Source organism: Pogona vitticeps, chromosome 1 (genome assembly GCF_051106095.1).
Source record: "Pogona vitticeps strain Pit_001003342236 chromosome 1, PviZW2.1, whole genome shotgun sequence".
Classification (NCBI taxonomy): Eukaryota; Metazoa; Chordata; class Lepidosauria; order Squamata; family Agamidae; genus Pogona; species Pogona vitticeps.
In genome coordinates this window covers 346,315,059-346,340,693 of record NC_135783.1, presented here as the reverse complement: position 1 = coordinate 346,340,693, position 25,635 = coordinate 346,315,059, and the positions used below count along the sequence as shown (strand labels likewise).

Here is a 25,635-nt window from a genome sequence, read left to right as displayed (position 1 = left end):
ATGGCTAACACCACAACACAGGTTATCTGTGAAGATTCTCAGTCATCCAGGGGTGGTTATCTGGAAGTTGAGTGAGGGCAACTGGACTATTTTCTTGTTAGGTTGAAACATTTCACTACCCACCCACCTAGCTTCTTCAGTCTGAGGAGAGTTGTCAGGAGATACCTGATATATCCTCCAAGTTGGTTTCACTCCCCCCTGGTCTGAATAGGCTCCTTTGAAGGACAAAGGACTGGAGTTGAGGGATAATTTCACTTCTGCATTCCTTCTCCACCCATTATCATGGGTCATTAACAGTGGTCAAGGGACACTCCTTTGCTGACCAAGATGGGACTCATTTTGGACACAGAAGATAGGTGGTTTGAGAGAGGGGGTCAAGCAGGCCATACATGTGCATATAAAAAATCCCTCCCTCAACAGGGGTGGAGGCCTTAAATAAAATCTGTCCTCTTATTTAACATACTACCCTTTCATCCATCCCCAGAAAGATTAGGACCACACCCACCCAAAAGACCACTGTTAACAACCATTAATGACCCATGACAATGGATGGAGAAGGACTGCAGAAGTGGGATTATCCCTCAACTCCAGTCCTTTGTCCTTTTAAGGAGCCTGTTCAGACCAGGGAGAAGTGAAACCAACATGGAGGGTCTATCAGGGGTCTCCTACCAACTCTCCTCAGAGCGAAGAAGCTGCTTGGATGAGTAGCGAAACATTTCCACCTAACAAGAAAGAAGTCCAGTTCCCATGACTCAACTTCCAGATACAACACAGGTTATCTTTTGTATTAATAATGACATTTGGCAGGAAATGCACAAATAATGTTGAATGTTTTAAAAAATATATAGGAAGCAGAAGCTATTGAATCTGAAGTGAAAACAATGGAGAAGGACATAGATAAAATCAAGACTATCTTGTCCCCTTCAGAAGAGACACTTGATCTTTCTCCTAAGGAGCATCTTAAACATTGTCAGGTAAGAGATAAAGAGAGTGAGTGAGTGAATATATAACTGGTAAAAAATACTCTTTAAATATCTCACTTACTTTGAAACCCCTGATCAGGTGGCCATAAGCTAGTTCTGACTTGATGTCACAGAAAACACACATACTGTAAATATTCCGTTTTCTGTCTCAAATACTTCTGACTCTTCTAGTGGAGGAACTGCTAACAGAGTGTGCCAGTTTGTGTTTTTGGATAACTAACTCTCAGAATTGCTCAGGCAGCCAATAGACAGATGCGGCCACGTCATGCACAGAAGGTCAAGGTTAATTTGTGCAGCATTTGAACAGGATCTCCCATAACAGATGTCTAAAATCAAAATATTTTGATTTCTGTTTTAGCTATTTTACCTGAAGGTATCCACATTTTCTCTGAAGGAAATTGCCAGTAATTTGTAAGGGCCTTTCAAATATGGCTCCTTAGCTTTGCGAGTTTATTTTATTTTCCACTGTATGATTCAATTAGAATTTGTGACAACTGCTTTCCTTTTAATGAACTGTAGAAATGTAATATCGGGGGATGGATGGGGGGGGTTGCTCTATTTCCGTAGCACCATCTACAGGTGAGTGTTCTTATTTCACTAATACTCCATGAGATGACTGAGGAAGACAGGATATCATCAAAAGCTTGCATATTGCAGCCGGGGGGGGGGGCTTCTGCACATTTTTTTTTTGCCTTCGCGTTGGCCTGTGACCATACTACCTGAGTACAGATTTATTTGAGGACAGCTGTCACTGCTTTTGTTTGTTTGTGGCTTTGCAGATCTTCCACATGAGGGTCATCTGTGGAATTTCTAAGTCCTGAAATTGAAAGACAGCAGTAATGCTTGATAATCAGAACTTGATAGTTCTTGACATAGGGATAAAAGATTTTCAAATGCAGCGGTTATAAGCTGCTAGGGCACTGTACCCTGTGGAAATATAGAATCATGAAGTTGGAAGAGGCTTATAAGACCATCAAGTCCAACCCCCTGCTCAGGAATACAAATCAAAGGATATCTGCCAGGTGGTTGTCCAAATTTCCTTTGGATGCCTCCACTGTTGGAGGAACATCAGAACCTTCTCACCTTCTTGTATGTTACTGAATCTTGTGGCGCAGAGATTAAACTGCTGAGCTGCATCCAAAACTGTGCTCATGACCCAGGATTCAATTCCAGGTAGCTGACTCACCCTTCCATACTTCTGAGTTTGGTAAAATGAGTACCCAACTCAGTGGGGGTGGGGTGGGGTGGGGCGAACAATGTGTAGCCTGCATAACTGTAAACTGCCCAGAGAGTTTTTAAAGCGCTATGGGGTGGTATATAAGCAGCACACTTTGCTTTGTTAGGATTCTGGACCATGTGGTTCAGATTGGGCTGCAGCTTTAGCTAGCATAGATGGTCGTGAGGGAAATGAAAGTTATGTTGCAAAAATCTTCTGGAAATCCGCATTTCCTCATTCCTTCTCTGAAGTGTGTTGGGCTTCCTAAAAGTGCACCGAGCAGTCCAAAGTAAACATGCTGATAATCTCTCAGTTTTCCTATTCAGATGTTATCTGATTTTTTTAAAAAAGTTGTTGTTGTTAATCTTGTGTCTTATGTTTTAGGTTATACTGGCCCACATCAGCCCTATGCAGAAGACACTTGCTGAGATAAATTCCTATAAAGAAAGTCTGAGGCTACCAGGCATGAGAACGCAGCCACTCTCTGTGTTCAGAAGGACAGAACAACTTTTGAAAGAGTTGAGACGATTAGAAAAAATTACCAAGGAACAAAATGCACTTCTTGAGGTAAAAAAAGGGAATCCAGTCTAGGCATGAGAATAACTTGTGACTTGCCTCAGAAAACGTCCTCTTATTGCCACAGTCATTTAGGAAGCTTCTCTGAATGTAGCTGAAATCAGGTTCCCTGTCATTTCTGCCCCTTCATTCTAGGCTTAGGCACTTCTGGAGCAACAGAGAACAGATCTGCTCCAACCTCTGCACGATGTTCTTGTTATGTATTTTGAAATTGCTCCTGATTTATGGTGACCCTATGAATTAGTGATCTCCAAAAAGTACTGTCATTAACTGCCCTGTCGTCTAGGTCAGGATTTACTTTATGGAATGAATGCATTTCATGGCCAGCCTTCCACTTTTCCTGCTGCCTTCACTTTTCTCAACATTCTTGTCTTTCCAGTGAGTCTTCTATTGATTCTTGGATTTTTCTGATATTGTATCCCCCAAATATAATAGCTTTTTCCATGAGAACCTTTCAGATGTTACAAGGCCTTACTTCTTTGGCCTGCACTATAGAGACCTAACTCATATCTAACCCTTCCTCAGAAGACATGCTTTCTAGATACCTTGCCATCCTGCTTACCCCCTGTGGATGTAGTCCAGATTGGCAAAATCCTTTGTAAATGCCCCTGACCAACCTTCTGCCAGCAGGCAAAAGTTTTTTTTTTTTTATTTAGACAAGGTTTTGGAAACTGATTTATTCATGAGGAAAGACCTTCTAATGGTGGGTGGGTGTTGTCATTCTTTCCATTATTTTTTTTTAATTCAAAGCCTCGTGGCGCAGTGGTTAAACCGCTGTACTGCAGCCAAAACTGTGCTCACGACCTGGGGTTCAAATCCCTGGTAGCCGGCTCAAGGTTGATTCAGCCTTCTATCCTTCCGAGGTCAGTAAAATGAGTACCCAGCTCGCGGGGGGGGGGGGGGGAATGTAGAGCCTGCATAATTAACTTGTAAACCGCCCAGAGAGTGCTTGAAGCACTATGGGGCAGTATATAAAGCAGCACGCTTTGCTTTTTTCCCCCATCTGCAAAAGCAATTATGGAAGAGAGCTGTATCAGCGAATACCCAAATCATTGTTGAGCATTGCATACAACGTACTATTCGGATGTCTTATTTGAACATCATTCATTCAGAAGCACAAACATGCCTAGGAGGTGTTTGTATTATAGAGGTACTATACAGATATAAACCATTGTTCCACATTACGGACATTTGGTTGAACTGAGCATCACTGTGACCATTTAGTGACTGACTGGGATGTTTCACGTGTTCATCCAGTGGAAACAAGAACTTGTTCATCACAAGTTTTGGGAATATGCTCAACTGGCTCCCACCTGTACACAGGTGTAGACAGAATGGTGTAGGTCATTGTTTTCCATCTTTGGGTATCCAGATGTTCTTGGACTGAAACTCCCAAGAACTAGGCAGGCCAGGATTTCTGTGAATTGTAGTACAAAAACACCTGGGGACCGCAAAATTGGGAACCACTGTTCTCTAGATATTTGATGGCTTATTAGGTTGTGATGTTGAGTATCCATTTTGAAAGAGCTAATAGTAATTATTGTTTTACAGCCATTTGTAAAAGAAGTGGAGAAAAATGAAGAAGAAATAGACTTGTTGAAGCAGCTGCAGATCCCAAAGAGTGATTTGGATGAATGGCATCTAGAAACCCCGTGGCCTGTTCAGGATGCCTCTCACACAGAGGTGAGATGTACGGCTCTTCATTCTGAGTGCTGCCCCATCTGTACAAGGTGTACACCTATATACAGTGGTGCCTCGAATAGCGATGTTAATGGGTTCCGCAAAAAACATCGCTATTGGATTTCTTCGCTATTCAAAACGCAGTTTCCCATTGAAATGCATTGAAAGCCGGCTAATCCGTTCCAATTGGAACGAATTGCCGTCGTTAATGGAAAATCTCCATAGGAAACCTCGCTATTCAAAACGTGGTTCCCCAATTGAAATGCATTGAAACCTATTCAATGCATCTCAATGGGGGGGGGGGAAATCAACAACAAATTAACAAAGAGTCAGAACAAGGTCAAATTGGGTTAACACAGGGTTTATTCAGTGCACTTTACGATCTCAAACATTTCAAACAGGAAAATTAACTTTAAACCCTTTAAAAATAGCGAACACGAACCACGGTTCTTCAATTGAAATGCATTGAAACCTATTCAATGCATCTCAGTGGGGGGAAAATCGCTATTCGATAATCGCCCATAGGAAAAATCACTATTCAAAGCGAAAAAATGCCCCGAAAACCACATCGCTATTCGTTTTTTTCGTTAATAGAGCTGCTCGCTATTCGAGGCACCACTGTATTTAATTTAAATATATAGGATTAGATATTATTTCAATATAGGAAAATTGGGAATAGGAATATTAGGAGAACTGAGACTCTAAAAAGCCTAACCATAGAATCATAAAATAATTGAGTTGGAAGGGACCTATGAGACCATTGAGTCCAACCCCCTGCTCAATGAAGGAATCCAAATCAGAGCAGATCTGACAGATGGTTGTCCAATTTTCTCTTGAGTGCCTCTAGCATTGAAGCACTCACCACCTCCCAAGGTACATAGTTGGTTCCATTGTCATACTGCTCTAACAGTTAAGAAGTTTTTCCTGATCTTCAGCCTAAATCTGGCTTCCCTTAACTTGAGCCCATTATTATGCGCCCTGCACTCTGGAATGATGGAGAATAGATCCTGCCCTCCTTATGAAAAATGCTACGTTATTGTTCCGTAGGGGGAAGAGATGGATGAGATAAAACGACAAATAGCCCTGCTCTGCCAGAAGAAAGAAGACATCCTAACGACCATGAAGAAGTCATTGATGGAGCTTCATCAGCGGGAAGAACAGCCTGAGCTGGAGGATGAAATTTTGGAATCAGAGGAATCTGAAGAAAGTGGAGGGAATTTCGAGTGGCAGGTAGGCATGAACAGATCGTGAGATTTTGTTTGGTTCATGTTTCAAAGCTTAGAAATAACACAATAAAATCAATGCATTAATTTTACATGGTTAGGGTTAGTGATCAATGCAAAAAAAAAAAAAAGGTTCTCAACACCTAATGTTTAAAGATAACATTTTTATATTTGTTGGGGTTTTGCTCATAAATAGTGTTAGTTGCATGCCCCTTTTTAGAGGTCCTACATCAGTCTACTGTGCTGCAGGATCAGAAGACCAAGCAGTCGTCAGATCGAATCCACGTGACAGAGTGAGCTCCCGTCACTTGTCCCAGCTCCCGCCAACCTAGCGGTTTGAAAGCATGCAAATGCGAGTAGATAAATAGGGACCACTTCGGTGGGAAGGTAACAGCGTTCCGTGTCTAAGTCGCACTGGCCATGTGACCACGGAAGATTGTCTTTGGACGAAACGCTGGCTCTATGGCTTGGAAACGGGGATGAGCACTGCCCTCTAGAGTCAAACACGACTGGACAAAATTGTCAAGGGGAACCTTTACCTCTACCTTTACATTAGTCTACACTGCATTTTTACCAAAGGGAAAAGGATCTGTAGTTCCCTATAAAAACTAGATTTATGATATGGCCTTGTATGTATATTTGAACGGTAATATCCAGTAATCTTAGTTAGCACAACTAAGAGTCTATGGTATTTCTCTGGACTTTGGGGAGTGGCATTCTAATGGGAAAACTTGCTCTGTGAAGGGCCCCCTGGCTTTTCGCAGCACATTTCTTTAACACTTTTGCTGGGATTTGAATGTAACTAAAAAATAATATAGGGACATGGTGGCGTTGCGGGTTAAACCGCAGAAGCCTCTGTGCTGCAGGGTCAGAAGACCAGCAGTCGTAAGATTGAATCTACGCGACGGAGTGAGCTCCCATCGCTTGTCCCAGCTCCTGCCAACCTGGCAGTTCGAAAGCATGCAAAATGCAAAATGGGGGTAGATAAATATGCACGACCTCGGTGGGAAGGTAACGGCATTCCGTGTATAGTCGTGTTGGCCACGTGACAATGGAAACTGTCTACGGACAAACGCTGGCTCTATGGCTTGGAAACGGGGATGAACACCACCCCCTAGAGTCGGACATGACTGGACTAAATGTCAAGGGGAACCTTTACCATTTACATTTACCTTAAAAAATGTGGGACGTGGTGGCGCTGTGGGCTAAACCGCAGAAGCCTGTGCTGCAGGGTCAGAAGACCAAGCAGTCGTAAGATCGAATCCACGCGACGGAGTGAGCTCCCGTAGATAAATAGGGACCACTTCGGTGGGAAGGTAACAGCGTTCCGTGTCTAAATCACACTGGCCTTGTGACCACGGAAAGATTGTCTTCGGACAAACGCTGGCTCTATGGCTTGAAGAGCGGGATGAGCACCGCCCCCTAGAGTCGGACACGACTGGACAAAAATTGTCAAGGGGAACCTTTACCTTTACCCTTAAAAAATAATATAAGCAAGATAAACCAGAGGGCCAGAAAAATATGGGAGAATAAAAAAAGGTTTTCATTTGGTCTTTTTTTAGATAACGAGCAAAGAAATCCTCTCAATAAATGGTTATGTAGGATTTATGAGCCCCAAATGGAACATTGAACTTTAAGAGACACACTGCATAATTTTTTACTGCTACAAATAACTGAGCTATATTTCTCTATACGTTTTGTAGGTGAGAAGGCAAGGGTCAATGTCTCTTCTGCCTTCCTTGGTTGAAGAAGCTGAAGACAGTTTGTTCCAAAATCAAGTAAGTATAACGCAGTTTATGGGGACTAAGATCATAAGATTGAATGTACTGTGAAATTGCCAGTGACAAATTCTTCACAGTAGGTATGGACATTGTGAGAGTTATGACATGTGCCGAATTGTATTGAATAACTTTGGGGATAAGTAGCACAGATCCTACTAAACGTCTGCCTGTAAAGTGGATTTTAATTCCCACTTTCTTATAAACCTGTCGTATCAGCTGCCAAGCTCAAGATGGGGAATGAGGGGAGGAATCCGTAGCAGCTTATTAGGGGTTTGATACCTAGGGAACAAGGTGGCAAAGGTGGGGAAGAAAAGATGGGAAAGGAACATTTAAAAGGTTTGGGGGTTTTTAGGGGGGGAATATTGCATAAACCAGTCTTCAACACAGCCTTAATCCCATTATTCTGCCAAAGAAAAGTGAGATGCAGGTAATCTGAGCTTCAGTACACGTCTGATACAATTTCTAGGTGTCATTTCTATATAGAAAACTATGTACACCTCTCGAGTTCCTGAATAATATTTCCATGCAAGAAATCACACACAATCTTCCTGGCACTTAATGGCCATGTCACTGTTAGTACATCGGGTGGAAAACTCCTACTAGTGTAGAATTCCCTTAGTGGGGCTTTGTAGTAATTTTAGCTTCTTGATGAAACTGGGCTGTTCAAAGAGACAAACGATGCCCAGAATCCTGCTGATGTCCATTTGAGGTCAGCATAACTTTCTTCAACTACTTGTAGCTATTTGTTCAGCTGTTAGGGGGTGTTTCAACAGGGATGTGGTGGCGCTGTGGGTTAAACCGCAGAACCCTCTGAGCTGCAAGGTCAGAAGACCAGCAGTCGTAAGATCGAATCCATGCAATGGAGTGAGCTCCCGTTGCTTGTCCTAGCTCCTGCCAACCGAGCAGTTCAAAAGCATGCAAATACAAGTAGATAAATAGGTACCACCTCGGTGGGAAGGTAATGGCATTCCGTGTCTAGTTGTGCTGGCCACGTGACCATGGAAACTCTTTGGACAAACACTGGCTCTACAGCTTGGAGACGGGGATGAGCACCACGCCCTAGAGTCAGACACGACTGGACTAAATGTCAAGGGGAACATTTACCTTTACCTAGGGGGCATTTCAGTTGCATCAGCGAGCAGGTGACCTGGCATACAATTGAGACATGACCAAGAACTTCATCAGTTAGCTAGACTTGGCCACAACAGGTTATACAAACCTTATGCAGCTTCAGTAGGATTCTAGCCGTAGTCATTTGGACACTCAGAAGTCCTGAGCTGCAAGCCTTAAAGCACAGGTCACAAAATGTGTCCCAGTGACCACCTTCTGCCATGGGGCGGGGGATTTTGGTGACCTTCTCTGGCCATTCCAGAACCCTTGGATGATGATGTTATGCTGCCTTGCTTCCTATTCCAGAGAAAGGCAGGGTATAAATCATTTAAATGAGAAGAAACGAAAATGAAATGCTAACACTCACAACATTGTGAGTTCATGCGCAATATTATTATTATTATCATTTCTCCCAAAGTGGGCTGCAGCTCACAAATAAAACAGTGCCGTCAGGCAGTTTTCCCAAGGCCAAACAGGATGGCTCTTTGGAGGCACAGCAGGGAATCGAACTCCCAACCACTGGATCCACAGCCAGAATGCTAACTCACTGAGCTATCCAGCCAGCTCAATTCACAAAAGCTTGCCTCAAATAAAACTTGCTACTGTTTAAGGTGCCACAAGATTGTTTGTCAGAACTGGAAGGGTTGCATTTACTTACAAGGGCTGTATTTCTTCTTATTTATAACAAGAAGAGACATCACTGAAGGAATATTTTTCTTTGCCTCCTCTTCGCTTTACAGGAGATGGGTGCTGGTGAACCAGAGGCTGTGCATGATACAACTGACTCTCACAGCCCTTGCTTGTTAATCCAGAATGCAGAAAGTGATGAGGTACTATCTCTCAGCAGGAAGAGTGGGGTAGGTGAACTAATTGTTAAAATGATCACATTGCTACTACTGCCTTGTTTAAAATGTTGTGGTCAGATTACTTACGCTTAGAGGATCCCAATGAAAGGAAAGTAATGCATGTTACATTGCATTATTTACCAGGTGAGGTGGGTTGTATTGTGCGCTGCTCATGGAACTGAAGAATTAAAGCTCTACAGTGGTACCTCGACTTACAAACGTCTCCACTTGCGAACATTTCGAGTTACGAACGGCTCCGTTTGCAAAATGTTGCTTCGACTTGCGAACGGAGCCTTGACGTACAAACGAAGAAAAAAAAACCACATATTTCCTGCCCTTTTTTTGACCTAAGTTCATCTTAGGTCAAAAGAAGAAAAAAATCTAAAAAAATTCTCCCCCGAGTGGTAGAGTACAGATTAACCAGCTTTGCATTAGTTCCTAAGGGAACGAATGCCTCTACCTGCGAACAGCACCTCGACATATGAACGGAAAGCAGCTGAAATGGATTAAATGGTTTTCAATGCATTCCTATGGAAAGTTTTGCCTCGACTTACGAACTTTTCAACGTACGAACGCCGTTCCAATACGGATTAAGTCCGTAAATTGAAGTACCAGTGTATTTCCCAAGCTGGTGTACTCCAGATATGTTGGACTACAGTTTCCATCATCTCCAGTTAGCATCAGTTCATTCATTCATTCATTCTTAAATTCAAACAGGCACTCACAGCATTTTTATTTATATTTTTAGCTGCCCAATCACTATGACACCGATATAAACCATGGGAATGATAGCCTGGCATATCTGAAAGGGGAAAGTTTGAGGAAAGTTGAATGAGACAGAGCCTGTGCAACAGTGATGTGTAGACAGTGAGGAACCTTAGGCGCAGGAGTCAGGACTCAATCCAGTCTTATAAGGCCATCGAATCCAATCCCTGCTCTAAGCAGGAATAAATCAAAGGATATCTGCCAGGTGGCTGTCTAAATGTCTCTTGAATGCCTCCAGTGTTGAAGCACCCAAGGATATTGGTTTCATTGTCATACTGCTCTAACAGTTAGGAAGTTTTTCCTTATATTCAACCTACCTCTGGCTTCCTGTAGCTTGAGCCCATTGTTGTATGTCCTTCCTGGTGTTGCTTTGTTGGTTATAGTTTCTATCCCACAATTCCATTGTTTCATGGTTTCTCAGGTTTTGTACAGATTTTTCCCCATTTGAAAAGGGTTGAAATGTCCCACTGAAAGTTTTGTTTCTGGCAGTAAGAGATTTATGATAAAATGTGCTGGTCCTTTTGACCATACCCCTCCCACCACTGGAATGAAGCTCCTCCCCCAAAAAGTTTATGAAACGGAATTTCATCCTTGGTGTTCATATTAGAGCACAGAACCTTACATTTTAAAAGTAAATTAGACTTTTTTTCTCTCATCACAGTATTTATTTATTTTTATTTATTTATTTATTGAGCTTATATGCCGCCCATTTAGACATAGTCTACTCTAGGCGGCTCACAAAACACGTAATAAAAATAGTTAATATAAAATAACAGATGCCAACATTAATGCAAAAACAGAATAGATAAAAATAAAGAAAGAGAATTACGTAGTGACCGGGGGGAAGGCCTGTCTATATAACTAGGTCTTGAGTTGGGTTTTGAAAATGCCTAGTGAGGGGGCCAGATGAATCTCGGGGAGCGTGTTCCAGAGAAGGCCCGGTGCCTTGTTTTTTCCTTGGCGTTAGGCTCCTCAGTCGCCCCTCCTGGCTAGATTGGGTGATACAAGTATATTAAGAATGACTCATCCCCATTACTCATTATAGTGCTGAAAAAAGTAATTTCCTATCTGTTGCGCTGCTTGCTACTTTTTTTGTTATCTTATTTGTGGCTGTAGGAATGAAAGAATGTAGGGTTGGTAAGAGAGTGGCATAAAAAGCCATGAAAAAGCTCTGGTGAAGTACTTCTAAATATGCCTTCAAAAAATAGCTAAAAAATGTTACTCATTATACCAGCAAAGTAACTTTATTTTTGTTTGTTACACAAATTTGAAATGCAACTTTGGTATCACATCAGAAACTACCTATAGATAACCATATCATTTGTAACTTGTTACTTCCACGTTCTGGCTTGTAAACATACAGAGTATTCCAGGTTGAATCTCCAACATCTCTAGCAACTACTGGGAAAGACCCCTATCTTAAGACCGCTGGAAAGTCGTAGACCAGAGCTTAGAGCAGTTACTTTTTGGGGGACTGTCACTTAAGAATTCTCCAGCCAACCGACATGACCCATTAGTCATGGTGGCTGGATGGGGTATCTGTGTGTGTGTGTGGGACTTCTTGTCTACCAGGTAGGAGGGCGCCCAGTTAGGGAAGGCAATAGGACACCTCTTGAATCGGTCTAGCTATATCACACAAGAAGTTCTTTTGACACTTTCCTGAGCAATGTATGGACCGAAAGCTGGAGAAGTGGCTATCTGGATTCACTATATAGCTTCATTCTATAATAACTCCAAGGCCCCTTTTTTGGGTCAGTTTCCACATGTGACATCGAATATATATCCATTTTAAATTCATTAGATGGCTAGATAAATAGGGCTGTTGAAAAGAACCAGAAGAGAGAGAGAGAGAGAGCATAATAGCAAACTAAATTCTCCTGCTGCATCATCATCTTAGAATTGCAGAGCTAGAGTGGACCCTCTGGATCATTAAGTCCAGCCCATGTCAAGGAGGCAAAGTGAGGAATCGAACTTCCAACCTCCAGTTCTGCAGCCAGAAACCTAAACCACTGAGCTATCCAGCAGTTCTTTAAGTAGCTATCATGGAACTACCTGTACGTCTACAGTAAGCCAGAGCCAACAACTGTCAGGGATGACGGTTCAAACAGGGAACACAAAAAAACAATAAGCCAATTAGTGCAATTAGAACTAACTAGTAAACCATGACTTTGAGTTTGCAAGACCTGCACAGGGCTGTAAGATTTTGATTGCTTTTTTTACTTGTAGTCTAAATTTTAGCCTAAATTCTGACCAACCACAAACCGAGATACAGCAAATAAATATTTTGCAGTGACCTGCGGGGTACAGTTTTGAAATGTAATACCTGGAATCCAAAGTACCAGAAAAACGCCTCTGTGTGTCGCTCAGGGAAAAGCCATGGAATGAACTCTCTGACTCAGCTGACTTCCTGTGTGCTCAGGACTTACCTGGGTAAATGCAGATCGGCTGCTAAGAAACCTGTTGCACCCGGTCACGTGCCTGGGGCCGTTGGACTTACTTTTCCTTTCTTTTCCTCGCTTGCTAATCCACCCGCTAAGAAGACAGTCTTGCCGCTTTTTCAGTTACCTGTTCTTGTGGATCATAGATCACCTAGTAAATTTTTTTCTTCTTTCTCTCAGGGCAAACCGTCCACTGGAGGCACAAACACTGCAGACTATTTAGGGAGTATACCAGGAGAATCCAAAGAAGCGGTGGACGCTGGCAGGCCTGACTCTGAGCCTGCTCAGGTCCTGCATGTGTGCCAGGCACAAATTGCTGAGCTGGAGCAGTGGCTAGATCGGGCCAAGGAGTCCCTGGGGTCAGAAGCCCAGACTCGCCAAATGCAACAGACAGTGGAACAGCACCTCGTGGCCTGCCAGGTAAGCTGAACTGGCCAAAATTCACAACCGTCATTATTTCACAAATCAGTCCCTTTTCCTCACTCTTTTTTGTACATCTGCATAAAACATCTTCTGGGATTGCTGCTGTTGCTGCTGATTCTCCTTTACAACACTGCTGCAGTGAACAGGCAATAGTAACCTAAATTTAATATCAGGTCCATAAGAGATAAAGGTTGTTTCCCCCATGTTCTTGATTTGGCTCTCAACTGCTAAACCCAGCTGGCTGCTGAAAGTTATTTATTTTCTTTATTTATTAATTAGTAATTTTCTTTATTTATTAATTAGTAATTACTAATCACTTTTCTGCCCAGGGTTCCCAAAATAATGTGCAATAAGATAGAGAAAATCATTCCTTAAAACAGATTTAAACCATTTAAAAAAAACAGTTTCCAAAAAAACGACCATAGAGTATATAGTTTGGACAACAGATACTCTGCTTGACTTTAGAGGTCCCACCACAGAGAAAGCCCTGCCTTCGGCACCCACCAACCTAATCTTTTCAGGCAGAGCTGTAAGTAGCAGTGCTGGCATCAGCATCAAGCAGAGCTGTCTCCCACCAACCCCATTCCTTTGTTATCTTGCAAAAAAGTCATCTTGCGAAATGTGTTTTCCCATAGGAATGCATTGAAATCTAATTAATGCGTTCCCATGGGCAAAAAAAAGTCAGAACAAAGTCAAATTTGATTTACAAAGGGTTTATTAAGTGCTCTTTAAAGCCATACATATTGTGCAGATAATTTGAAAATTTTCAATAAAAAAACTTTAACTTTTTAAACATCATAGAAAAACATTTAAAAACCAGCAAACATGAGGCAGGAACAAAGAAACGGAAAACATTTATCTTGTGAAGCATGGGCATAGGAACATTTGTCTTGTGAGTCATCAACCCCATTGCCAAAACCATTTGTCTTGCAAGTTTTTTGTCCTGCGAGGCATTTGTCTTGCGAGGCACCACTGTATCAAGGGATTCCTACCAACGCTCCTCAGACAGAAGAAGCTACTTGGATGAACAGCAAAACATTTCAACCTAACAAAAGTCAACTTAATGTCCAGAGTGTTAGATCATGCAGTCTATCCCTTGGTCAGTGCAGAATTTACAAGATCCCTGATAGATGGCAATCTGGCCTCTACTCAAATATCTGGTGATGAAGAGCCCACCACCTCTTGAGGGAGACAGGCCCACAGTCAAACTGGTTTTCCTAGGATTTCCTAATGTTTAACCTAAAACTGTTTCCCCATATTTTGTGCTCATAACTTCTGCCCTCCAGAGAACAAATCTGTTTTCTCTTCTACACGTTTTCTCTCAGACGTCGGCTGGGCTCGTGTGAGTTGCCTTCTGTTCTCAGAGTTGTAACCAACTCTTATCATTCCTTGTTTGATTTCCAGATCCCTTAACTGATCCGGTTGCTGGCCTACAGCACATACTCTGGTTCATCAACGCCTTTCTTAAAATGTGTCACCACCCTCCACCTGTTACCATGGCCACAGAGCTTCCTCCCTTCCTTCCTCTACCGATCCTCCACCCTACCTTTTTTTTTCTGGCACCTCCTATAATGTCAATATTTACATTGGAAGCTTCTCAGGACAGGGATTGGGTTACATTACTCTGTATGGTATAGTATGCATCAATAAACTCTTATGTACATTGATAACGTTTTGTATACATTGACTGGACTGGCCCATTAGAGTGAAAATCTGAAACTTAACAGCAGTCTCAAACAATATATATATATATAAGAAAGCTTTTCCTTGGGCAAATATTTATTTATTTAATTATTTGTTACGTTTTTAATCCTATCTTTCCTTCAGCGAGCTTGAGGGCATCGCATGTGGCTCTCCTCCTGTTTACCCACACTATCACCCATGTGGTAGACTCAACCGAGAGACAGTGGTTAGTCCATCTCTTTGTGAGTTTTGTGACTCAATGACCACTTGAACCCAGATCTCTGGAGTCCATGTTCTGTGCTTTCTGGCTTGCAGGAGAAGAGCTGTCCTGAAACTTGACCAAAGGTCTAACTCGTCTGGGACAGAAGGAGCAGCCAGTGATGGATAGAGCTAGGGGCAAAAGTAGATAATCTCTTCCCCCACCCCACCCCAAAATTGTTCCTTTTCTGTCTCACAAGCCAGCCAGACAGGTAAACTCACACAAGCACCCACAGAAGCAAGCTAGCCACCAGTTACATATATGTTACTGGTAAGGAGGCAGGCAGGAATTAGGGTGGTAGCAAACATTTGTAGGCACTGGAAATCATTGCCATTAAAATGCAAATTAACCACTGATCTGCCAGCGGACCTTGATCTATTTTCTGCGCATTTATGCTCTAAAAATTATGGAGATCATCAAAATCACAGACAGAGTGTACAACATAAAAATCAATGTGTTTGCCTGCTTCTTATCTTTGTCCTCTTAACGGCCACCTATGTCTAGCGATTTGTCCAACGTTTCCTATCACTAAAAACAGATGGAAAGGGGTAAAAATAGGTTGATCCTCCGGTTTCCAACCTCTGTCCTTACCTACGGCCTCTTTGGTAAACAGGCTTTGAGGCCATGAAGAAATGAATGATTAACTGCTTGACTTCCCCAGGTAATGCTGTCAGAGATTGAACAGAAAGTGGCCCGTCTATTGGAGGATTGCAAAGGCAGGCCTGCCAGCAACCGCCCAGGCTTCCAGCAAGAAGCCGAGAACCTTTCCCAGAAACTTAAAGATGTGAAGGGCAACCTGGAAAGGGTCCAGGCCATGCTCCAGGACAAGCATGTGGAGGAACAGGTAAAACAGAGCCATGGCAAAGCTTCTAAGCTTCTCTGAGAGCCTTTGTAGAAAGTGGACCCACATTAATTGTGTCCCGTGTTTGTTGTGTAAAAGTCAGAGATGGAAACAAATGAATTGGGATGCTAGCACTTTGCCCTCAGGCCTGATGCTTGGGGCTCTATAGCTGCCTGCCTTGAGGTGCCTATACGGGGGCTGCTGTGCTCTACAGGTACATTATAGACCAGAGGTCTTGAAGCCCTGGTCCGCAGCCCGGTGCCGGTCTGTGGCCTGAGTCAGGCCAGGCTGTGGAGACAGACCTCCCCCCCACCCCCACATGCACTCCCCTGCACAGCCTGTTTGCTCCTGCGCCCACGTGAGTGGCCCCACCCCTTTGTGCATGTGCACGAGTGCCCCCTGAGCACCGCGCCACCCTTTCTGCATGCGCACGAGCATGTATGCACCCCTGTCCTTTGTGCACAAGTGCACTTGTGTGTGTGCGAGAGCACATGTGTGCTCCTTCACACATGCGCATGAGCGTAGGGGGCACCCCGCCTTCCTCAGCTGGTCCGAGGGGCTAAAAAGGTTGGGGACTGCTCTTATAGACTACAGGGCGGTGGTCGTGTGGCTGGTAACTTTTTCATAGTAAGAACAATAATTCACAAAAAAACCGTAGTGGCAAACTTCTTAATGAAGAGATCAATAGTGTTTTGGAAGTTCTTGAAGCCAATAGATAAAGAGATACTGTCTGTACATATAGGCGGGCACATTTGAGGGGAGGGGTGGATAAATAACTAGCATAGACTAGCCATGAAACTGGAATATTTCTACATTGTCTGCAAAGGGTAGAACTCATAATCAGTTTTAAATCCTATGAAGTTGATACCAACGTATGGTGCCCCTCCCAAGGTTTTCTAGTATAGAGTACTCAGAAGTGGTTTGCCATTCCCTTCCTTTGGTGGTACTCTGGGACTGCCCAAGGCTGCACAAATGGTTGACACAAATAACCTCATCAGCTACCAAGGAGAATGTGGGGATTTGAGCGCCCAGCTTACTGAGCTTTAACAGTTGACGGCGAATGCCCACAAGGCTACTATGGTGGGTTACAGGGCGCTCCCTAGATTGAGTGCAGGACACACAACAGTGGGCTGAAGTTACAGGAAGCCAGATTTTGGTTGAATATCAGGAGAAATGTCCTAACTGTTAGAGCAGTACGACAGTGGAACCAGTTACCCCGAGAAGTGGTGAGTGCTCCAACACTGGAGGCGTTCAAGAGAAATTTAGACAACCACCTGTCAGATCTGCTTTGACATGGATTCCTATACTGAGAAGGGTGTTGGACTCAGTGGCCTCGTAGGCCGTTCCCAACATCATGATTCTGTGATTCTGTTCTGTAATTCTGTGAATACTGCAAGCATTCATAGAATCGTTGAATACTAAATGCCTCCTTTGTCTTTTACAGCTGATCCCTGAGGAGAAGATATTTGAGAAACTCCCACAACCTCTTTATTTTGACCTCTCAGGCATACTTCCACGTCTAACCTCCGGCAGGCCTCTGCCCAACAGGCCCAACAGTTTGCAGCATCAGCAGGTAATTTCTCTCGTTGCCCCTTCGTCACATGGCAGGAGGATTCGGCTGGTTATTTTTCTGCCAACAAGGGTGAGATGATATGAAAGGGAAGACTTTTTTTGGAAAAGGTTTGAAAGATCAGTCAAAGTTCCTCTAGTGCAGTGGTTCCCATCGTTGGGTCCCCAGATGTTCTTGGACTAAAACTTCCAGAAGCCTTCACCACTAGGTGTGCTGGCCAGAATTTCTGGGGACCCAAAGCTGGGAATAACTGCTTTTGTGAGTAATCTTTCTCAGAGATGGGATAAACTATTTTTCTTGAACAATGCATTCCGAAATATCCCATCCATTCAAAGTGCTGATTTTAACCCATAACGCCCTAAATGGCCTGGGTCCAAATTGTCTCAAAGACTGTGTCCCTCAGTATGAGCCAACTCGGATGTTAAGAGCATCAGGGGAGGTCTTTCTCTCGATTTCACTGCCCTCACAGGTGTGTTTGGTGGGGACATGGGAGAGAGGCCTTCTCTGTGGCTGCTCCCAGACTCTGGAACTCCCTCCCACAGGAGGCCAGCCCAGCCCCTCTTTGCTGTCTTTCCGCAAGCGGGCAAATACCTTCCTCTTCAGAAAGGCTTTCTCTCAGTGAATGAATGCCTGACTGGCTACATGAGTGACTTTTAGATGGATTGTTATGCATTACTGCTCTGACTGGGACTTTAGTATTACTTATGTTTACCATTGCTCTGAGTTGTATTTGTTTGTTCCATTTTTCTATTTGTATACTTATTGTTTTAGCTTTAATATTGGGATTCATCCAGCCTTGTCATACTTCCTTTCCCAATTTTGAACCAATCAGTTGTTCCATATCCAGTTCTAACTGTTGCTTCCTGTCCCACATATAGGTTTCTCAGGAGATAGATAAGATGGTATGGAAGGGATTGTCACTCTCGAATTGGCCTTCTCAGCCACACTAGACGCTGTTCCAAGTCATCCATACAGAGCACGTTCCCATAGTCTCTCGAGACTGATGGAAGCCTAACTAAGATTAGAGGGTCAGGCACTCCCATTTCTTTAAGGACTTGCCATAGTTTGCTGTGGTCCACACAGTCAAAGGCTTTTGTGTAGTCAATGAAGCAGAAGTAGATGTTTTTCTGGAATTCTCTGGCTTTGTCCATCAAATCAGTTCTGATTTTATGGCAACCCTCCCAGTGTTTTCCAATTGTAAGAAGTAGTTTATCAGCTTCTCTTTCTGGTGATGCCCTGGGACCATATAGATTGCCCAAGGCCGCATGGATGGCAGGTTATGTCGGCCTATTAGCCATACTGTCCCAGATTTTGACTGGCTGCTCTTCCAGGAGGAACAGTGCCGATTCGAACCCACAACCCCTTAGCTACGCACTCCGGCCCACTAAACCAGTTCACGTCCAGCCTTGATCCCTGCTGATATAATGGGGTGATGCTTCTTCTGGTGAACTCCTGCTTCTTACATATTGGTGTCGTTCTGCTCTTGTTCCTCACTTGCAGGAGCTGCTGTTCAAGCTCTCTGAACAGAGCAATCTCGTTGATTTCATTGAAATGTACATGGAGGAGATGGAGCCACAGGATGGGGACAGTGCAGTTTCAGAATTACAAGCAAGGTACAAAGAAACAGCACATTTCCAAAGCATGGTTGTAAATAAATGAAAACAAACTTATGGGGTTTTTTGGGTGGTGGTGGTTAATTTTTTAAAAAGCAATCATTGTGGTAGTGGTGCATGAGAGGCAATAAGACATCCTGTCCTCTTGTTTTGTTCTTCATTGCATTCATCACAAAATTTATGCATGAATACATAGAATTTTATGCTGCAACTGTGCCTTTTTTTTTGCACAAAACATAGAAAAAGGGGATGCCCCCATGTTATTTCCTTCTGATTAGTCAGGCTTACCTCCATATAAATATATATGGGATCAGATTCTTCAGTGCAGTTAGAGCTTTGATTTCAGATACATCCTCTCCAAGTGAGTTGATTAAACTGGACCGTGTTGCAATCAATTTCATTGTCTCATTTTGACTTTTTTCTTCTTTTCTTATCCAATAATGGCCGTGTGATGTTAAATTCAGTAGTGAGACGCCAGTCCCAGGAAAAGAGCCCGTTGGTCTAACTCTGAAGGATCAGACAGGGGACAAGTGGCAATATTTGCAAGAAGAGCTGATGGTCAAGAAGAATCCACATCACTTTCAGTTGGCTAAGCCTCAGGTTGGTACAGCATGCTTTCCTTTTGGCAGAGCGGAACACCTCACTCCAGAGGGCAAGGACTGCAAAGAAAAGATTGAAGCCTCAGGAGACCTGAAGAGACCATGGCTACCTCAGGCCCTGGAATGGGGTGCGGCCCCAGAGGGTTGCACCCTTTCCCCCATGACACATCAGACCCATGTGGGTTCTGTTTTCATTTACAGTTTTCTCTGTTCCATAAAGGTGTATTGCCTCTCCTAAGTCCTTAGTTCTTGACAATAAGAGCTTTAAGGTGAAATGGGTTGGTGCTTTAAAAACAAAACAAAAAACTCCTCACTTTCACTTTTCCTGAAGTTGAATTCAATGTCTGGTCTGGGAGGCGTCCCCACCTTTGATAAAAGCCATGGTGCAGCTGTGATGTATACAATGGTGCCTCACAAGACGGGCGCTGCATTTAACGACGAATCCGCATTACGATGTGTTTTTTTACGATCGCAAAAGCAATCACAAAATGACGTTTTGAATGGGGGAATTTCGCTGCGCGATGATCGATTACCTGTTTCGGGAACCGATTTTCGCTTCCCGACAATCAAAACAGCTGATTGTCGGGTGTTCAAAATGGTTCCCTGGTGTGTTTAGGAGCCATTTTTCACTGCACAGGCACCCGAAAATGGCCACCCCTATGGAGGATCATCGCTAGACTGTGAGTTCTTAGCCGATTGGAACGTATTAACCAGGTTTTAATGCGCTTCAATTGCTTTTTTATTTTCGCTTCACGACGTTTTCGTTCTACAGTGATTTCGCTGGAACGAATTAACATCGTAATGCGAGGCACCACTGTAATCTATCTGCCGTGATGCTTTCTGATCTTTTAAAAACTCCCTGGCTCTGATCTGTAGGTAGTAGTCTTCTGAAGTTGGCCACTGTTGTTATCTCCATTTTGCAGGTTGAGGTCAAAGGAGACTAGATTCAGGGTATCAATAAACTGGTTTAGCCCCATGGATTTGAGGTTCCCCTTTTCTGAGTGGAATACTTGGCTTCAGGCCATTCATGTTAGCTAAGATTTGAATTTGGGTCTCCTCAACTCCCCCCCCCCCCATGTAGTTTGGATTCCCATAAACTCCCGTCAACATGGCCCGTGTTCAGGAGCCATGGGGTATATCTTTGCAAGAGACATTCATACATTTTACCTTCCTGCTTTTGAGACCTGAACATTTTGATTAAACTGAAAGTATAACTGATTCTAATTTCATTATTTTTTTTTCTTCATGAGTTGTTATCTCACTTGCTTTGGGTTTTTTTGTTTATTTGTTTGCTTGCTTGCTTCAATAATTAATTAATATTTATTCATACTTCTTTGAGAAGTATTTTGTAGTAAACCACGTTGTGAAAACAACAAGAGTCTCGTGGTACCTTAAAGACAATAATATTTTATTTGGCAGGACATCTTTGCAACTTCCTCAGATGCATCATTATAAAAGCAGAATAGTAGCTATGCAGGGGAACATCTCAGTGGCCACCAAGTGCCACATTCTGTCCAACTGACTGAAGTTACTTCCTGTTGGCCGTTTGGTTGATGCTGACGGGAAGGAACGGAAAAGTACCACAGCCTGACATTTTGCCTTCAGGCTTGGAGTGTAGCGTTGCTTGCTAGGCAACACCAAGTATTTGAGAGGGGATTACCAAAAGACGTGGTGGCGCTGCGGGCTAAACCGCAGAAGTCTCTGTGCTGCAAGGTCAGAAGACCAAGCAGTCGTAAGATCGAATCCACGTGACGGAGTGAGCGCCCGTCGCTTGTCCCAGCTCCCGCCAACCTAGCAGTTCGAAAGCATGCAAATGCAAGTAGATAAATAGGGACCACCTCGGTGGGAAGGTCACAGCGTTCCGTGTCTAAGTCGCACTGGCCATGTGACCACGGAAGATTGTCTTCGGACAAAAACGCTGGCTCTATGGCTTGGAAACGGGGATGAGCACCGCCCCCTAGAGTCAAACACGACTGGACAAAAAATTGTCAAGGGGAACCTTTACCTTTACCTACCAAATGGGGAGTGTTCTTAGAGTGTAGTTCAAACAAGGTAATTTTACCTAGCTAACGGACAGTGTTTCTGTTGTCTTCTTTTGTGCTTCTAATGCAAGGAGCAATACCCCTGAACAAGTCCATTCCTGTAGCCGAATGTACATGTGTTCCATTTGTGTGTAGCAAAAAATAAAAAATCTTGTGGATGCAAGAGGTGCCAGACTTTAGAGTTGTCAGCTTATTTCAAGCCAGCTGCTAAGAACAGAACCTGCTGCTTCCAGACCATAATCACGATCTCATTGGTCTAAATAGTAGTCACTATTGCGTTTTTGAAAAGGTCCTTATGTATCATCACTGTGAATTTAATCTACAGTATTTGTCTAAATGCATTTTGCTTTTCCAAATGTTAGATCGCTACCAAAATAAATATTCTGCCCAAAGGCGGTGCATTAAGTGTGAGCACTCCAGCTGTTGAAGAGCTGAAAACGTACACTGCGCAGCTTGAGAATCTAAGCCAAGAAGCCTCTGCTCAGATACAGGTATTAAATGCCATTTCCTCCCCCTCCCCGAGTTACATAAGTGACCTACATGAGTGGTGGACAAGATGCTGCCATGACATGGTGAAACATCTGGAACCCCCACAATCACAGGAACGCACATGCAAAATTCCTCTCAGTTTGGAGCAGTGCTCAGCGCTGTGCCGCTCCACGTGAGCTCTGGAAACTGGCTGTGTTCTGCATATAGATATTCAAAGGGTCATTCAACACAGGAAATGTAGAAAAGTTCTTCCCATTCTTGCTCTGTTATAGCCATGAAATGCTGTCTTCCTCTAAATTAGCTCACCCTAGAGACCTTATTCTTACACTTCAATGTCTCTTGCAGGGGCCATTTGTAATATGTATCTCTTTTCTAACTTCTTCTGTTCATAAACACAAATTTCATGGATTTGGACAGTTAAAATTGTATCACACAGGTGGCTGCAAAGACCTTAGCGCTTGTTGGCTGAGTCGACGTAATGTCACGGAATCTTCATAAGCGTTCCAACTGCTCAGGGCATAAAGCCATTGCATGCCTTCAAATAAACTCTTTATGCTAAACCCCTAGTTTGGCTGTTATTAAAGTCTCCGTAGAACTGGCTGAAGGAGGTGGGTGAAAAGGAGGTACCATTCCTTGACATATCCAGGCAAGGCAAAGAAGGACTCCTGCCTAAAACTGTGGAAGCTCCCTACAAGTCAGTATATGCAATCTAGATCTCACCCTTGAGTCCCCAGATGTTTTTGGACTACAGTGCCCAGGAATCCTTGTTAGCACAAGTAGTGTTGAACGCTTATGAGAGTTTTAATCCAGGAACATCTGGAGACCCAAGATTGGGAACCATTGATCTAGATGGTCTACCTCCATTTAAGGCAGCTACCTGTGTTCCTAATGAATGATAATCAAGGTCCAAGTCTTCATTCACTAATCTGCAGAAGTATGAAGTGAGGACTCAAATAGTTCCAGCTTAAGTATTTTTCCCCACCTGTTTATATGGTGCACTGGTTTTTATGATACTTCCATATAATTGGCATGACCTTTAGAAGTACAGTAACTCGAAACAATCTCTCTCTATCTTCTAGGAAAATGTAACAGGGGATGTTTCATTGAATTTGGAACAGAAACTCTTTGAGCTCTTTCTGGCCATCAGCCGCTGTCTAAACAACATGGAACAGATGTTAAGTACCTGTGTGCTCACTAATGAAGAAGCTCGCACACAACAGCTGCTTTTTGAGGTAGGTACAGTGGCTCATGTCTAGCTGTGCATTTCTACCTGTATGCATGAAAGCAAAGCACATCAGGTGGTCGCTGAAAATGCCATGTTTACTTAGAGAGAGAGAGAGAGAGAAAACTATGTTTGTAGCCCTAACGGGAAAAATGGGAGAGTAGTTGGGGAACCAAAGCTGGGTATTCCTGGACCTACATCACCATACTACTTTGTGCTTAAGTAGTTCTTAACCTTTGCTTTTTCAGACAAGTTGAGTTTCCTAACCCCTTGCCCATGTCATTTGCAGCTTCTAGCAGTAGAAACCCCAGAGTAGAGGGCACATAATAATGGGCTCAAACTACAGGAAACCATATTTAGGCTATCAGGGGAAAAAAAACCTCTTTACTGTTAGAGCAGTATGAGAATGGAATCAATGACCTCCAAAGGTGGCGAGTGCTCCAGTACCGGAGTCATTTGAGAGAAAATTGGACAAGATTTGCTTTGATATGGATTCCTGCATTGAGCAAGGGGTTGAACTCCATGGTCTTATACCCCCCCCTTTTTTTCAACTCAGTTATTCTATCATTCTAAGACACCTGGAGAGCCAAAGGATGTGAACCACTGCATTGCACCAATCTGGTGTTATGCTCTATCATCTGGTAGGAAGCAAGCCTTGGAAGAAATGAGGGCCCTGCAATTGCCCCTTCCTTTGAAAGGCTGATTTTTCCCCGCTTTAGTTTAATGAGGCAGTACTTAAGCACAGGTGTCAGCACAAGGGACAGTTTACAGGTGAGTCCAAATTCTTTGCCCCATAAAACATAAAATACTAAAATTTGGAATGGGGAGCAAATGATTAAGTTCACATTGTTGCTGTGGTACCTTTTGCTCATACCGCGAAGAACTGTTTGTTGTGCTAAGGCTTCCGATTACAGTCTTAAATCTTTCCCCATCTCTCCCTGTTCCAAAAGGGCAATACTAATGTGCAAAGGGAGCTGAAATTCAAGAAGACATTGAACATTAGTTATTCAGATAGTTATGATTCTACACCATTTGATGATTAAGAAGAATCTTGGGTGGGTTCTACAGCTCTGAGATATTTTACAAAACGGTATCTACTTACTTGCCTCGTTTGCCTTCTTTCTCTTTCAGACTCTCTCTGCAGAACTTCAGAAGCTTCATGCAGATATTGGAGACAAAAAGGATGCTCTTTTGAAGTCCATCACCTCTGTTGGTGGTGACCCTGAAAGATTCTCCCAGTGCTTTAGAAATCTGCAGGCATGGCTTCAAGTGACAGAAGCAGCTGCTACTTCCAGGAACAACTCTATGAAAGCTGAGCTGGACGGTTACAGTAATTATCAGGTACAACCTAGCTAAATATGCATCTCATTCCCTACTAATTGTTTGAGCTTATCCTGACAAGTGACACACTTAACTTTTTTACATTACCCTCACGAATCGTAACATATCAGCCTGTTTAGCACCAGCATTTTTTGGGGGGGGGGGGAATCTTAGGAAAAAAACACACAACCATTGTGATTTTATTTCCCACATTGAATTTGGAAATCTTATTTAGGCATACATGAACTGGATTTCCTTGGACACATTCCTTATATAAAGGTTACACTATTTTATGGAGTGGAACAAGGCTGTGATGCAAAACTGGCTTGTCTGAGACAGACAAGCAAAAAAATACCTGACACCCACCCAAACTAAGAAGTATAATGTTTAGAGAAATACAGTGGTGCCTCGCATAGCGAGGTTAATCCGTTCCGGATTAACCCTCGCTATGTGAAAACATCGCTGTACGGAACGGGGAAGCCCATTGGAACGCATTAAACATTGTTTAATGTGTTCCAAATAGGCAAAAAACTCACCGTTCAGCGATGTTTCCAGGGTCCGGCAACCATTTTTACGCCCTCGGTAAGCGAGGGCAGGGTGCGAAAACGCTGCGCACGGCCATTTTGGGGCTTCCGGTGGCCATTTTGGAGCCGCCGAACAGCTGATCCGCGGGCATCGCTTTGCGAATATCGGTAAGCAAAACGCTTACCGATCATCGCAAAGCGATTTTTGCCCATAGGGACCATTGGTATGCGATCGCATTTTCAATCGCAAATACCTCATCGCTATGCGATTTCGTCATTCTGTGGTGCGCTCGTTACCACTGTATAATGTTTATATGAATACCCCCATCTCTAATAATGTTCAAGAAGTTATATTCAAGGGTATGCCATTGTTTTAGCACGAGTCCAAAAACTTCATGAACACTTCTCTCTATCCCTGAGTGTAATATAATAC

At 43.2% G+C, this 25,635-nt stretch overlaps 1 protein-coding gene across 2 annotated transcripts in view; it reads left to right on the top strand.

The window, feature by feature from the left end:
- The window catches only part of SYNE2 (spectrin repeat containing nuclear envelope protein 2), a 294,996-nt gene that overhangs the window by 164,198 nt on the left and 105,163 nt on the right, over positions 1–25,635 (top strand). For both annotated transcript variants that reach the window (XM_078383714.1, XM_078383713.1), the window contains exons 58-71: positions 849–974; positions 2,584–2,766; positions 4,327–4,458; positions 5,503–5,685; positions 7,382–7,456; positions 9,310–9,426; positions 12,798–13,037; positions 15,644–15,826; positions 17,268–17,396; positions 18,894–19,006; positions 19,471–19,606; positions 22,010–22,138; positions 23,216–23,368; positions 24,490–24,699. In XM_078383714.1, coding sequence (XP_078239840.1) covers positions 849–974; positions 2,584–2,766; positions 4,327–4,458; positions 5,503–5,685; positions 7,382–7,456; positions 9,310–9,426; positions 12,798–13,037; positions 15,644–15,826; positions 17,268–17,396; positions 18,894–19,006; positions 19,471–19,606; positions 22,010–22,138; positions 23,216–23,368; positions 24,490–24,699 — 2,109 coding nt within the window. The remainder of the gene's footprint in view (positions 1–848; positions 975–2,583; positions 2,767–4,326; positions 4,459–5,502; positions 5,686–7,381; positions 7,457–9,309; positions 9,427–12,797; positions 13,038–15,643; positions 15,827–17,267; positions 17,397–18,893; positions 19,007–19,470; positions 19,607–22,009; positions 22,139–23,215; positions 23,369–24,489; positions 24,700–25,635) is intronic.